This window comes from Uloborus diversus, chromosome 4, assembly GCF_026930045.1.
Source record: "Uloborus diversus isolate 005 chromosome 4, Udiv.v.3.1, whole genome shotgun sequence".
In the NCBI taxonomy this organism is placed as follows: Eukaryota; Metazoa; Arthropoda; class Arachnida; order Araneae; family Uloboridae; genus Uloborus; species Uloborus diversus.
In genome coordinates, this window is record NC_072734.1 from 159,972,408 (window position 1) to 159,988,958 (window position 16,551).

Here is a 16,551-nt window from a genome sequence, read left to right on the forward strand (position 1 = left end):
TCAACCTCTATAAGCTGACCACCTGTTTAAGTTGACCAATAAAGTAGTGCACCGCAAGTGGTCAACTTACACAGGTTTCACTGTATTTTCCCCGTGGAAACTGATTTCTGTACAGATTAGAGTTATTAAAGTTTGACATTTTTAATAATTTATTCATTAATGGCTGGAAAAGAAATGTCCTTACATTTTTGAAAAGAAGAAAGAACTAAAAACGAGTAAGTTCTAATTTCTAGGAGGGGGGAGGGCTTAAACTCCTACTTACACCCCCTATATGGGCGCCCATGACAGGAATTAAACTTGATGTGGATTTTTTTGCATTATATTATTCAATATTTTAAAATTAAAAACACAAAAATAAACTTATAGTTTGTTGGATCAGAAGTAATGTTTGCTCATTTTTTTTACTAACAGTGGAGACAAGCACAGAGATGACATTTTGGTACTTTGGACATACATAAAATATATTCAAAAACCAACTATATAATCTTTGTATTATCGTTTAAAACTCCATTCTAAAAAATATTTGAACCCTTAAAAACAGGAATCAATCATAAAATATTTCTAAATTATAACAAGAACATGAAACTTATTGTTTTTGTGAGAATGACTCTTATAATTTATCGTAACACTGCAAAATGTTTTTTGTAGACTTTTGAAGACTTGTATTTGGAGAAAACATCAATCAAGGGACTTATAGTTATTAATTTAAATCGGACATTTACAGCTATTTTTATTGTTGAAATGTTTTGCAGATGGTATTCTATGGGAATAAAAAGATATTTTAATAATTCTTGGATGCGGTTTGACTTTTTTCTTGTTTTGGTAAGTTTATTTTCAGATTTTATTATTATTATCATGTGATATCAGTTGTATTCGAAAAATAGTTTCTTAAGCTTTCTCCTGGAAAGTTTTGTTATGCTAATCACTAGAGATTGAGTAGCATAAAGTCTTTGTTTGTAAACTTTGTTTGCAACTGTGGTAAACACTGCATCAGTATGCCTCCATGCATGGCTATGATGCTTTTATAGATTCACTCAGGAGCATGTAAGGATCAGACACTTGTCTACCTTCATTCTAACTATCTTGAAGAATTGACAGTGCAGTTTTTGACAATAAACCTGAACCAGAAGTATTATTGCCTGCCTGATTTACCGACTCCAAACCTTTGTCTACTAATAAGAGAGTGCCCTAGTCTGTTGGCATGAAATCAGTACAAATTTAGCACAACCCAGGCTTCACCACAAGTATTCCCCAACATTATATCCCATAATTATGGTTTTAAAATTCTAAATATACTCTCAAAATCATTGAAAAGAACATTGAAATTGCTAAATAGCAATAACAGTTGCAGGCACGGGTTTGCATGTTACAATATTTTATTTTTTATTTTTATTTTTCTGCAAAAAAAAAAAAAAAAAAACTTTTTACGAAAAGACATTCAACAAAAATTCAAATTTAACTAAGCTCTATTTGTAGTAGCTTAAAAGATTTGTTTCTGATTTGTACTTGCTTAAATTACTGTAATCATATGTAAGCTATTATCCCAAAATATTTTTGTAGTTTCAAAAGTTTTGCGAAAGAAATAATATCTGTTGCATTTTCTTTAAACCCTGTGTTTTGCAATTAATTTAATATTATTGCTTTAAATCATTTTTTTAACATTATCTATGTGTGCAGATTGCATCTATCTCATTTAAGAGGGTTTTCACTAATTTCAATTTCTCCAACAATAGTATAGATTAGAGGTGACTACCCCTCTCAACTACGATTTAGTTAAACTTTAATGACTTTAAATGTTAACAATGTTGCAATCTATACTCAAAATTTTTGCTGGTGATTGAAGAGATAATATGTGGTATAAACCACTAATGATAGCTTTATACACAAGCTTTTATCTTCTCTTTTTTGCGGACCTCTGACCGGTGTACTAAAATATTTTTAGCTTCCAGTCAGAAGGTATACTCTGTACTTGTAGGAGGTTATACCTATTGCTCTCTTATGGCTATCTCAGACTAACATTCCCAAAACAGCCAAAACTGCTGTTTTTGGATTTTGTAACTGAGCGGTTCTATTTTGCTTGCAATATTGATTAATGTGTTTGGAAGGACAAATAAAATTAGTTAAGTATGCAGTTTTTCATGGTTTAAATTAGTATTTGAAAATATTTATTTAAACAAATGGTTATTAACTTATACTTTTTTTAAACAAAATATTTTTTTGGTGTGTGTTTACTTTGTTTATTTAGAGCAATTTTTCTGCTGTGACTAAAATTAATTAATTGCACTTCAACCCCTTTAATTAATTTTAGATATCAATATTGGAATTGATTTTGGTTGATGGTTTTGAATTGGAACATACAGTCAATGGTCTGAAAGCTTTTCGTGCTTTGCGTCCTCTTCGGTTTATACCTAGGTGGAAAGGAATGCATGTAAAACATTTTTGAGTGTTGTATTTAATTATCTTGTAAAACTGTCATATTTGCTAAGTTTGTATTCTCTTGTCTTAATTTTTTATAATTTTGTTCCATGTTTGTATTAGGCATATACTATGGGTTTTTAAATTTTTGATAATTTTATTCTCTAGCATGTAAAGATCAAAATGCAAAGACATGAAGCCAACAAATATTTAATGAAATCAAGACATGTAACTCTGCCAAAATTCAAAAATTTTGCGAATCCAATATTTTTTTCTTGGTATAAGATCAGGGTTTCCCAAAGTGGTCAATACCCACACCCTGGAGGTCTGTAAAGTTTTCAAAGGGCTCGAGGAAGCTCTAGAAGTTAAATGGGCTTGTGTCGATGACTCCTTTAAGGTAGGTAACGGGATGATGAAGATGCAGTAGTAATATTACAGAAAAATCGGTAAACTAGTTTACAGAAGCTGTAGTGACTAAAAAGGCCATAGATGAAAAAATAATCGCATTCATACAAGAAAGAAAGAAAGAAAAACTAATGGGAAATTCCATATAACTTTTGAACTTTTTAAAATGGCTTTGTAAAAGTTCTCTCACATGTTCTACAGTCTTTTGTCAATGAGTTCCATGTAGTCCAGTCGATAGGGTCACCTTCTTTCATTCAGAGGACCGGCGCTTGATACCTAGCATGGGAAGAACCTTCCATTTCTCCTGTGCTGTATGGTAATCAGAAGGCAATGGCAGGGAGTTAGAGAAAAATATCCTGTCAGTGATTTCCCAGCCTTCTGCTTGTTACTATTGTTGCAGGCAGGAGACTAACAAGACGTCTAATATAAGGCACCAGATATGATGGCAGGGAAATGCCAAAAATTTTTGGCGTTACTGAAGGAAGAAATTAAAGGTACTTGAACTGTACTTTGAGGATTAAGTAGATAACACTTCGCAGCTAAAAATTAATCTTTGAATGAAAAATGTCCATAAGGTTAAATCAAGATCTTTAAATGAGCAATTTTTTTCAAGAATTGCTTCGCGGTAGCAATGGTGGCCGAGGAAGGTGAGCCATCATCCAAATTTGACTGAATTGGATTTGCAGTTATCAAGCTATACGTTCTTTGTAATTAAAGAAGACCTGGAATAAAAGAGTTGTTTTGATTCTTTAGGGCAGTGTGGTTCAAATTTTAGTTCCTTATGGGTCAATCAGACTTAAGTATAGAAACGTCAAAGTTAGAAACATTGCAGTAAAAAAGAACGAATTACATGTTTTATTAAAAATCTTTTATTGAAATTTATATAACAAGAAGTTCAATACTAATTTAAAGTCAGTCAAGAAATCAATGTGATACTTGGCACTGCTTTCCTGATACAAGGTTATCAATGCCAACTGTGACTTTTTCATGAATGGCTATTATAGGGGAAATGAAGAATGTAAGGTGCTGCTGTTGTAAACTTAAGTATTAAAAAAAAAAAAAAAAAAAAAGCAGTAGTGCTTCAAAATTTAAATCAGTCAGAAGGGTAAGCAATTTTTGTCCAAATGTTAAATTAAAATATTTTTTTAGTAAAATGTGCAATTAACAACAAAATGAATAGGTGGGCTGCAGATTGATACAAATACAAAAGTAGCGACCAGCAACAGGCTCTGGGCCCAGCTAGACTGGTCCTAGTCAATTTACAATCCCCAGTGAAGATCAATGGCCCTCTTAAAACTATCTACTCCCTTGCTCATTACCACCTCTCCTGGTAAACTGTTCCAAGGTTCCACTACCCTGCTAAAATAATAATTTTTCCTAACATCGATGTTAATAGCTTAAAACAATGACCCCTTGTCCTGTTTTCAGTGCTAAACTTCAGCCCCATAACATCTTTCATTTTAATAAATTTAAACAACTGAATCATGTCCCCTCGGTCTCTTCTTTGCTCAAGACTGTACATTTTTGGCGTTCTAAGCCTGGAATCATAGTCTAAGTGAGAAAGTCCATTTATTAGCCTTGTAGCTCGCCTTTGAACCCTTTCCAATACATTCATGTCTTTCTTTAGATAAGGAGACAAAAACTGAACAGCATACTCCAAATGAGGTCTTACCAAACTTCTATATAAGGGCAGAAGAACTTCTTTAGATTTGTTTGAAATAGATCTATTGATAAACCCAAGCATCTTATTGGCCTTGTTACTAGCAATGCTGCACTGTTGGCTAAACTTTAAATCCTGACTTATTAAGACCCCCAGATCAGTAACTTTGTCTGCCTGACTAATGACTGAACTTTACAAATAATAACTTGTACACTTATTTCCATGCCCTAAATGTAGCACTTGACATTTCCCAACATTAACAGCAATACCCCATTTATCAGCCCACTCCGTAATATGATCTAGATCCTCTTGCAGTTGTTTTGCTTGTTCTTCATTTTCTACAGTCCCCATAACTTTGACATCATCAGCAAAACAATTCATGTTCTCAGAAATATTTTTATGAATATCGTTCATAAAAACAATGAACAAAACAGGCCCTAACACTGATCCTTGAGGAACCCCGCTTAAAACCTCACTCCAATTAGAATAATTTCCCCTTATAACTACCCTTTGTTTCCTTCCGGTGAGCCAGTTTTTTACCCAAATGAAAGTTTTCCCTCCTATTCCTATATCAGCTAATTTGCTAAGTAGAGCAACATGCGGTACCTTATCGAAAGCTTTTTGAAAATCAATGTAAACAACATCTACAGGCTTCTTATTGTCCAAAGCCGTGGTAACTTTATCATAGAAATGTAATAAATTAGTTGCACAAGATTTACCTTTCCTGAAGCCGTACTGAAAACTAGTCAACAGATTATTAGTCTCTAGAAAATTTACTATCTTAATTTTTATCAATGTTTCAAAAATTTTGCAAACCACCGAAGTTAGACTCACAGGTCCATAATTTCCCGCACTCCCTTTAGACCCTTTCTTGAAGAGCAGTGTAATGTTAGCCAGCTTCCAGTCCTCTGGCACTGTCCCCGAGTTATAAGAAGCATTGAAAATATTTACGATTACATCTGCTAATTCCTCCGCACATTCAACTAAAATTTTTGGATAAATATTATCAGGTCCCGGAGCCTTAGTCTCTTTAATTTTTTTCAAATGAAGTAAAACGTCATCCCTGGAAAATACAAAGTCCTCAAACTGTACTATAGCTTGTGTCTTGTTGGTGTCAACTGTTGAGATACAGTTATCGTTAAAAACACTCAAAAAAAAGTTATTAAGAACATTAGCAATATCACTATCGTCCTGAATTGAAATTCCATGCTCATCAACCAGTGGCTTAATATGACTATTTCGAACTTTCCCCAAATTAGTGTATGCAAAAAACCTCTTGGGATTCCTGTTTATGTTATCTGCCAGTCTTTGCTCCAACTCTCTTTTCTGAATCCGTACCAAATACTTAAATTTACGCCTTGCCTTACAATATTGGAGCCTATCTGCACTGTGACCAGTTTCTCTAAACCTATGAAAAGCAGCTTGCTTGTAATTTAGGGCGTCTTTAGTTTCCCTGGAGAACCACATTGGCCAAATTTTAGTGTTGACACCCTTTCTTCTAAAAGAAACATGATCCCCAACCGTTTTCGCTAGCTTTTCCTTAAACTCTGCCCACTGAAGATTCACATCGCTATTGTCCAATCCAGAAGAAAAAACTGCTTTCAAACTCTGCCTAAGTGCCAGAAAATCAGTATTTCTGAAATTGGGCACAAACCTAAAATTCTCTACTTTGTGCGTATCAAATTTAATCTCAAACCTAATACTGTTGTGGTCACTGTCTCCAATGTGTTCCCCTACACATAACCCCTGAACAGAACCTTCCATATCACAGAAAACTAGATCCAAAATCACGTCCTGTCGAGTACCCCGAGTTACAATTTGATCTAAAAAAGTCACCAATTACTTTAAAAAATTCCTCTTCTCTGCTATTACTATGGTAAAAATTATTCCAATCAATTCCTGGAAAATTAAAATCTCCCATTATAATGACTGATATACAAACTGATATTAAAATTTTAGTTAGCTCTCCATTAGTTAAATAAAAAGATATTTGTTTGTTAAAAAGAATTTTATGGAGTGTTGATAGGGAGTCAAAGTCTCTAGGTGAAATTTTTACAGGGGGTCAATGCATGAAAAAGTTTTGGAAACCTTGTATCTGATAGATAAAAGTAAAATTCTTTGTTTTTCCTTAATGTTAATTTAGTTTCTTATTTGCATAAAGTAATGTATTTTCTTGTTATTTAGTAATATTCTTAATTTCAGACAATTGCTCAAGCTCTTGTATTGTCCTTTCCTGCAATACTACGGGTAGTGCTGGTTGTTTTATTTATTTGGTTGCCGTTTGCAATTTACGGTGTCACTCATTTTCATGGAAAATTTAGTAGATGTGAAGATGAAAGTCATGAAGTAATTGCAGAAATTGTGAATAAAACAGACTGTATTCAGAAAAACTTTTCGTGGGAGGAATCTTTCTACAACTTTAATCATTTGGGTGAAAGTTATTTGCTACTTTTTCAGTTGGTAAGTTTTAGTACTTAAAATGTTGTTATATATGGGAGTTATATACATTCATTTTTTTTTCCTAATTATGTGTGTGGTCAGCTGAAGATTTATGTTTCAACTTAGTCGAAAAAGTTTGTTTTCAATTGAAACACGGCAAATTCTTTATAAAGTGGAATTGTAACAAACATGCAATAAAAGAAAGACTCAGCTGTATCTAACTTGGTATGCTTTAAGAACATTTAAAAGTGCATAATAGTTAAAGCATAAGAAAAATCTTAGGTTCCTTACACAAAATATGCTTTCTGTGTTTGACTTTTATCAATTACAATAAAAAGCAAAAGTATTGTACATGCAAATAATCTGATGCATACAATTTTAAATGTCAAAAGATCTAGTTATCAAAGTAGCGTTAGCACACTGCACAAGTGATACCACATAGACTGCATGGACTCAAATAACCCTCCCATTGGTGGGAATCTCCTACTTGGATTATTTCCAACCCAGGAGTCTGAGAAAGTTCAGTGGGAAGCAAACCATCCAACCCTAGATTTTAACCTTGTAATCTATTCTTTAGAATTACTGAGTACTTCTGCATGTGATTGCATGCAATTGTTTGCATTATAAAATAGTTCATGAAATTTTCAAATTCAAATGAAAATGTCCTAGTTTGTTGGAATGAAATTGAAATGTGTCCATTTTTATAAATGTATGCTTCACTTTCTGCCCTTTTGGCATGTTGACTGACACACAAATCAAATACAAGCTATACTATGTTTTATGCTCAACATGATTCTATTTGCTTTGTGTTGCTAATTTCATTATAGAAAGTATAACTTAGCCATATTTATATCTAAGTAGGGCCTAATTACCCAAAAAGCTTGGAAAGCTATAACTTCCCCTCAGAACTTTCAGTGTAAAGCTTTAGATTAGCGGTCGTTAGGCGACCATTTCATTGAAAATGGCTGCCAAAAAAAAAAAAAAAAAACAAGTCCCAATGGCCAAAACTGGTAACTATGCATTTAGTTATTTGTTAAAAATGATGTTGTATTACCACAACATGCTTCCAATTCTATTCTTGCATGTGGTCACAATTTTGAGCACTTATTTTGACAGAGGAAAAAATAAAAAATGAATAGCAAACATGGCACTGGTGGTGCAATATGAATAAAATGCAAAAACAATTTCAAAAGAAATGAATGTCAGTCAAAGCAATCTATTTTGAGGGCTAGAGGTGTGCAGAAGATCCGTTCTGATAATTCATCCCCTGTTGCTGATACCCCCACCCCCTTCCCTGTCTTGTCCATTATTTTCTAGTTTGTGTTGTCTTGATTTGGTACAAAGAAACTCTGTTGTTTTCGTCATTCATTTCTGATCAAATACGATAAAATGCCTTTATAACGCTTTGATTGGAGTTTACTGCACCACTTTTGGAAATAATACTTGTAGCATTTGTGAATTTTATTGTATATAGAATTTTTAGAAATTATCTCAAGCAGAAAAGGGATTTGGGCTGAAATGACACACAGCTTCCCCTAAGCTGTATGTCATTCAGAGGTCAATCAGGCCTGTCTGAGTGAAGTAATTTCATCAGTCAATGTGTTGAAATGGCTTTATTTTGTTCATATTGTTTCATAGCTGCTTAAAAAGCATTACTGTATTTAATGTTTATGTAGAGATAATGATGTACTAAATGTTACATTAATGAAATGTTTTAGGCTATGTATACTGGTTGGACTGAAATGGTGGAAATGACGGTTGACTACAGAGAAAATGATCTGCAACCACAACGAGATAGTCAGCCACAGAATTATGCCTATGTGATTATTTTTATTTTTGTAGGCGGTTTTTTTAGTCTTAACCTCTTTGTTGCTGTTGCTGTCGATACGTTCACTATTATGCAAAAAGAAGTAAGTGAATACAGTTTAACTTCATTGTTATGAAAACAATATTTAATTTAAGCTAAAAGAGAACATCAAATATTGCAAAACTTTTGTAATTGCTTATTGAATCAAGTATCTAGAGAAAAACTACAATTTAACATTATTGTTTGCATTGAATTGCTTTCCATGGGGAAAGACTTTGAGGAATTGGTTTTGTATTGATAAAACTACATCATTTCCTTTATACAATATATAGAAGAAAAAAATAAAAGCTAGAACATGATGAAGAGCTAGCTTACAATATTTGACCTAGGGCTACAAAATACTGTCGGTTCTAATTAATCAAATATCGTCGGTTCTAAGAATAATTTTTCGATCAAGCGGAGAAATTTTCTTTATCTTTCTAAATTGACAACATTTGTCTTAAAATGTAGTAATAATAAATCAATAGCTACAAGGGGAATAATTAATATTATAGTTAAAAAGTTTTCCAATTGAGCTAAATAAACATCAAAATAGTTTAAATGTATGAAAATCATAAAAAGTAACAACTTGATTAATGAAACCTTTGTTTTAGCCCTTTTTTTTTCAGTGCATTATTTTTTGAAAAATTCCATTATTGGGGATTGCTTGCTCAAAGTCTTTTGGGAACACATTTTCTGACTCTCATTTTCCCCTCCTCATCTACCGTAGTTTACAATTAATATTCATTAATTTATTACCGTCTAAAGCGTGTATAATTTTTTGGATTACTTAAATTAATTGTTGACTGTGCTATCTATAGTTTTGTTTTATTTTTGTGGCAAAGACAAAAGAAATTTGATAGGATAGTGGAAATGTTTTTTATGGAATAAGAATGTTGTTTTTCTCGCCCATTATCAGCAAAAACTATTACAGTGAAGCACCGTTTATACATTCGGAAGGGACTGTATGAAAAAAGCGTAAAAATGAAAAAAAAAAACGTATAGCAGGATACATTAATATGCATTAAACTCTGCTGGGACCAAATTAAAAAACGTATAAATGATAAAAACGTATAAAAGAGAAACATATAAACGGTGCTTCACTGTATTTTAAATTTTTATGTCAATAATTATTCTTACTTAATTTATTTCTAATGAATTCAAACTTTTTCTTAGCAACAAAAAATCACGAACGCTGATCAATATTATTGGATTATCCGGGGAAAATATTCCATTAAGCTGGAATCTTTAACATTGCGTCTATGGGGGGAAAATTCGATTCTGGCGGTTTTATTTGTATAAGTGGGGTATTCGCTTATCCGTTACTCGATTAAACGGGGCCGACAGTACTGAAACACATTGCAAAGAAACAGCTCATTTGCAAGCTTTTAGATGCATTTTATGTTATTCTTCTCATAATTTCTACATTGCTATTGTAAAAAAGGAAGAAAAAAATAATTGAAGACGATGATTTCGGAAAATGTTTTTTATGCATGTATAATCTGTTTTGAGATGCATTATTCATTGTTTAAATGTAAGCCATGTTTTTTTTTCTTCAAATGAAATGATATAATATTGGATGATTCTTTTGCCTGTCCCTTTTTATAGTATTTTAGAACCTTAAGGTTTTTTTTTATTACTGCAAATTAAAAAAAAAATTGTATGAATTAAGAAGCAAAAAACATTATTTTAAATGTATAAATTGTGCAATGCAAAATTTTAATTCATTACTTCGTTTATTCTTCTCCACTCTCATAGGTCGAAAGTGGCATTTCTAATTTGTTATTAACAGATGCGCAAAAGAAGTACTACAAGGCTTTGCTCAAACTTATGAATAGAAAACCTGTTGTATTGATAAAATCTCCATCCAATAAATGCCTTTATGCTTTCTATACTTTAGTCTACAATATATGGTACGTAAAATACTTCCTTTGTGATAATTACAAATTTCATGACCGGGGTGATACAAGAGGAGGGTCATGGGGTCATGCCCCCCTCCCCAAAAAGGGTCGACACACTTATACATCCACATCGTGTTCAAACAGTTTTTGAATGAAATGTAAGCAATTACAGTGATCAATTTAGTTCATTAAAAAATTTTTTAAGTCAACATTTGAAATACTACTTCTTTTCATTGCTTATGAAATTATTTCGTTACATTTTTGCCCTATTAATGTGCATTATTCCTCGCCAAGTTGGTGCTTTTTATTGACACCCAAGCAGTTTCAGAAAATTTTCAAACCCAAACCATAATTTCGTTCGTAGGAAAGGAGGAGGGGGATGGCTGGCATTCTTCAGCATGACCTTCCTTAAATTGGTAATATGTATCCGCCACTGTTCATGACTCGGTATTAAAATAAACTATCTAAATCAAATTTTCACCCTCACCCCCAAAAAAATGCAATCACATACCTGGAGGTTCCGTGGAACTTTGTTACCAGTGCATAATTACAGCTCAGTAAAAATCATGCAACTCATAGCAAATACTGAACAGCATCCAGAGACAGCAGTCTTGCCCTTATTTTGAGCTCATCAGTCTGGAATAGCCATAACTGAGCAGTAGGGAAATAACCCTATACAAAATGGCTTTATTTAGCTTCTATATGAGGTACTTGCAGCTTGGTTGTGGCTCTCTCAAATTGCTGATCCTGAAATAAGGACCACACTGAAGTCTGGATTCTGGACCTGAGCTGTTTGGTATTTGGTTGCCTTAGCTCCAGCTGTAGGGTGGTAAATGTGTAGCTTTATGTACTTTAATGCCTCAGTTTTCATGAAATCTTTGGGTTATGATTTTATTAATTTTCCTAATCTATTCATCCATGAATTCATTTCTAAACAGTAGAATAATGTACTATTTTTGTGTAGGTTAGATTTTCTTTTCTAGTTATAAATTCATTAATTTCATCACATAGATTTTGTATGCAATATATATATATTTTTTTTTTCAATTATGTTTGTACTTCTATTGGAATATTTTTTGCATTGATATCTTATGTTTGATTTCAAGTATTTTTATTGCACGTTTTTCAATTTCTTTAATTTACTTTTCAAGCTCCTATTTTATTTCTTATCCACATGTGTGAGTATAAAATAAGTCAAGTTCTAGAAGCTCAGGACAATGAACTAAAGCATAGTTTGCTAAACGTTGAGTTATGAAGATAAACGCTAAGAAATTGTAAATATTAGGATGTGTTTACTCAAGCATCTTAAATATTTTGTCAAAGTACCGTTGATTTCTATTAAAAAAAAAAAAAAAACAGAGAAAATGTGTTACATCATGCATTTTAGACCAGAGGTTCCCAAACTTCAGAATTCCGCGAACCCCCTCCGGTAGAATTACAAACTTCACGCCCCCCCCCCCCCCGACCTGGTGCACACACAAAAAAAAAAGACCATTTTTTTCTAAAATATTTTTATGTTTTTTTTCCTTTAAACTTATTTTTTCATTGTTCTGTATATTTTTCAGAGCTTTTATCTAGTTTTCATTTCTTACACTATTGTTTTGAGTTATGAACAGTAAAATTCTATTTGAAATTCAATTAAGAATAAAAATGTTATCAAATTTCTACAAGTACACTAATAAAAATGAACTTTTGAAGTTAGTGAACTGTTAGCTAAGTTTAATCCTCTGACGGTCCTGGGTCATGAGTAAGATATGTGAAATTCTTCCCATGAAAAAATTTTTTGGAGCAATTTGCCATGTAAATCAAGTGCTCTACCTTCTATCCAATGCCTAGCTATCACCCTGCACCTCTGACAATTTGACAACAAACGTTTAGCATCAGAAAGATAAGTGTAAAATGCTTTTGAAATGTGATAAGACATTCAGATTAGGGTGTGATAAGACGTTCAAAACCATCAATGAGTGTCTTCATTTTTCAGATCAGTTGTACTTTTATAGCGCATTAGGATTTGAATTATAAACTATGGTTCGGGCAAACCTACCCTGGCAGCATCGTAACGCTGTGATTAGGGACGTGCTTTCTTTTTTATTTGAAATATCGTTACTTGTCATTCAGTCTAAATTATATTTAACGTTTTAGCTGGATAGCACCGCGGACCCCTGGGGGTTTGCGGACCACAGTTTGGGAAACTCTGTTTTAGACCGATGAAACATAACATAACCCATTTTCTCCGGGGGGGGGGGGGTTTAAGGGAGAGGGGCGGGTGCCTAGTTTTTGTAACTGTAAAATTATATAGTGCCATAGTAATTGAGTTATATTTCTTAAATTTTTATACCTATAAAAAATTGATACTTTTAGAAATGTTTTTTTCTTCTTCCATATTTAAAATTCTTTTTTTTTTTATTAAGTTTTTTTTAATGACACACTATAACTGTGTTTTACATGTATTAACACACTGAATACATATTCTCTCTGATTAACAAATTATGTATTTTATAGAGTTCGACGTTTTGAAAGACTTACGTGGTAACATGATCATGTACAATTCGCACCAGTCAGATTCATTTTAACATTGTTTATTTACTAAATTAGCGTACAACAAACTAGTATGTTTTTGTTTCGATAAGAATGTATTATATGCTTAATTATTGCTGTTTTCTTTTTCTCTTTTTATCTATCATGTGTTTCTTATTTATTCTTGTAGGTTTCGAATTTTTATTGTGTTCCTGATTGGTGTAAACACTATAATAATTGCCATTGAATCAAATAAGGATTCAGTCAAAATGAAGAAGTTATATCACTATTCTGATAATTTTTTTACTATAGCATACCTGGTAGAATTCTTTATAAAAATTGTTGGATTAAGACATTTTTACTTTTTTGATTTTTGGAACATTTTTGATTTCATTTTGTTATTTAGCCATATTATTGGTAAGTGTTACTTTATTTATGAATGACTTTTTTTTGTTTTGTAAATTTATTGCGTTTCAAAAAAAAAGAACCATATTGCCATAGTGTAAAAATAACTATGTATAAACTAGGTTTGAGAGATATTTATTTATAACATAGATTCTCTCTGTTCTGTACACTCATGTGATTGAGCAAAAATGTCCAAGGTATCGGGGTGTTCATTATAGAAAGAGACTGTTTAGAATATTCACATTAGGGAGTCTTCAGATAGAGTCCACTGTATTAATATATTTGTCCGTGTAATTTTAAAAGTTATGAAATTACAGGAAGAGCTTTTTAGTTTGTATAATATTCTTTTAAAATAAGATTGGAATAATAATTGCTTATTTTTTTAACAGCATTAAACTTACAGATACATGACAGCTATGTGCTGGGGGATTAAGATTAAATTTATAATTTCAAAACGCTCTAATTTTAAATCTGCTGGAATAATTTGGTATTTCAGCAGAACAAATGTGAGGCCATGTTTGGCCAATCATTAGGACAAAGAAAAAAATAGTTTTAAAGTGTACAGTTAGTACCAAAGTGTACCAAAGTAGTAAGGGTTATCATTTCAGCTGGGGATGTATGCTAATCCTTAGCACATGACATGAACACTGCATACAGCGCATCAGCACACATAACACCTGAAATACTGTGTACATTTTACACCTCCAACTAGTAGCTGAACAAGGTGAAGAGCATATCAAACAACTTATGGATTTATCCTTCATAAGATATTTGTATAAGAAGTTCTTCATTTTCGCTTACCACTATCATTCTGAATATGTAATCTTGTCTTTTCAATAATACATTTTTCATCAACATTTGGAATCTATTGTTTTTTTTCCCACTACATTCCTGTGTTTAGTAAATCCCTTTAAGCTTTTGGTCTGACAATGCTATCTTTTGGCACATATTTTAACCTTTTTTCCTTTTACAAACCAAGTTTCATGGTCTCATGATTGTTCTGATGTATATAACTCTGTATATTAATACAAACATTTAAAACTTTGACTGCAAAATTAGTAGTGCTAATGTACCGATATTATGTGTTATTCCATTGTCGTGAGATTTGAATAATCAAGTTAGAGAACATACATATTCTCTCGCCCTTAATGAATGTGTTTTTCATACTAGTTGAAAGTTTTCCTCTTTTTTACATTTGGCCTATTTTCAGCCCTGAGTAATATCATTTTATTAATCACTAGCTGCACCCGACGCGCGTTGCTACGCCAACAAAAAAATACATCATTATACTGATTTTCATGACAATCAGTTGAACGGGGCAGAAGTTACTACTCTGCAGTGCCACCTAGTGGCAAGTGGCTTCAATGAGCATATTATGCACCTTCTCCGTGGAAAAATACATATATATAGAAATTTTCATAATAATCGGTCCAGGTATCAAGTGAAGCCGTGACTATACTCAAATTTTGTACTCACGCAGTTTGTAAGATCAATCAATCGCCAAAAATATCAAATAGAAAAAGTTTTAAATCCCCCCCCCCCCCCCCGTTGCATGAAAAGCCATAAAACAATAAAGAAAGAATTTATTTGTTCAAACTCAAGAAAAATGGCAACAGCTTACTTCTTATCAATGAGATCTTTCACGCAAATTAATTTCTGCAGCCGATAATTTTATTCGTATTTATCCAATGGATTGTGACTTAAATTGGAATAAAAAAGGAACTATCGATCGGATTTTTTTCGAACTGGTCTATAAACATTCCCAGTACCAAAAATAACAAACGGTGAAAGTTTCAGCCAAAAATGCCGGGTAGTTTTTGAGTTCATGGATGACATACACACGAACATTTATTTACATATATGTAGATTAATAAAGTACAAGTTTGTGTCGAACAGCTTCAAGGCCTAATTTTGTGTAAAGCGTTTTTTCACCCATTGTCATAAAATTCCACACGCAATCATATTTTTAACAATAACCTAACTAAATATTACTTATGTTATAAATTTATTTATTTTTGTAAAGTATTCATTTATATTTTTTACATACTTGTATTATTTATCTTTATTTTTAGGTCAGATAACTTATGGATTTCCACAGTCAACAAGATTTTCATTTTTGTATGCATTCCGTTTGCTGAGAGTTCTGCACTTGCTACGCCTTGCACAATTTTTAAAGGACCTTCGACGTCTCATTTATGCAATTCTTGCTTCAATTCCTTCGCTATTCAACATTAGCATATTCTTGTTCCTTCTTATATTTGTGTATGCCATTATAGGCATGGCATATTTTGCTCATATCAAGCTCCATGCAACACTAAGTTCCACTCAAAATTTTCAAAGTTTTATTCCTAGCATTTTGATTCTTTTTCGTCTTACAACGGGTCAAGGTTGGGACCATATACTTCGAACTTTAAGTGCAATGCCTCCAGAGTGTGAGATGGTCAAAGGTGAATGTGGGCACAAGGTAAAAATTTGTGTTAAAATTTTTTTGAATCGGTATTTCAACACTTAAATTGTTGTGTAACATAATGTTTTGGTTTTATGTATATGTGCCAAATGTCATGCAATTGTTTTCATTGCACAAATGAATAAGAATTAATATTAATACTTTGTTTGAATCATTTTTCCTATATTCTAAAATATTTTTGAGGCATTCAGTTTCATACTAATAATTTAACAGATGTGATGATTCTGTAAAAACTATTTTGATTTTCGGAGATTCACCCCCTCTTCCAACCCCCCTTTGTGAAAAGCTAATAGCTGAATAACCGCCCAAGCGTGTACTTAATTCTATAAAAATCATGAAATCTCCACAATAATAAAGATTGTAGCCAGAAATAACTATTGCAAATACTTGTTGCGTCGATTTTTATGAGCCAGAAAATTAGTTTAAACGTGAGGGAGAGAGGGGCCCCTCAAAGCTTTTTTCTAAAATTCAATTTTGTTCCTTTTCATTCAAATTT

At 32.4% G+C, this 16,551-nt stretch overlaps 1 protein-coding gene across 1 annotated transcript in view; it reads left to right on the forward strand.

The window, feature by feature from the left end:
- LOC129220953 (sodium channel protein 60E-like) overlaps nucleotides 1-16,551 on the forward strand; it is a 67,614-nt gene that overhangs the window by 48,921 nt on the left and 2,142 nt on the right. Inside the window, exons 13-17 of the mRNA XM_054855388.1 lie at nucleotides 6,683-6,940; nucleotides 8,638-8,829; nucleotides 10,524-10,678; nucleotides 13,374-13,404; nucleotides 15,609-16,052. Coding sequence (XP_054711363.1) covers nucleotides 6,683-6,940; nucleotides 8,638-8,829; nucleotides 10,524-10,678; nucleotides 13,374-13,404; nucleotides 15,609-16,052 — 1,080 coding nt within the window. The remainder of the gene's footprint in view (nucleotides 1-6,682; nucleotides 6,941-8,637; nucleotides 8,830-10,523; nucleotides 10,679-13,373; nucleotides 13,405-15,608; nucleotides 16,053-16,551) is intronic.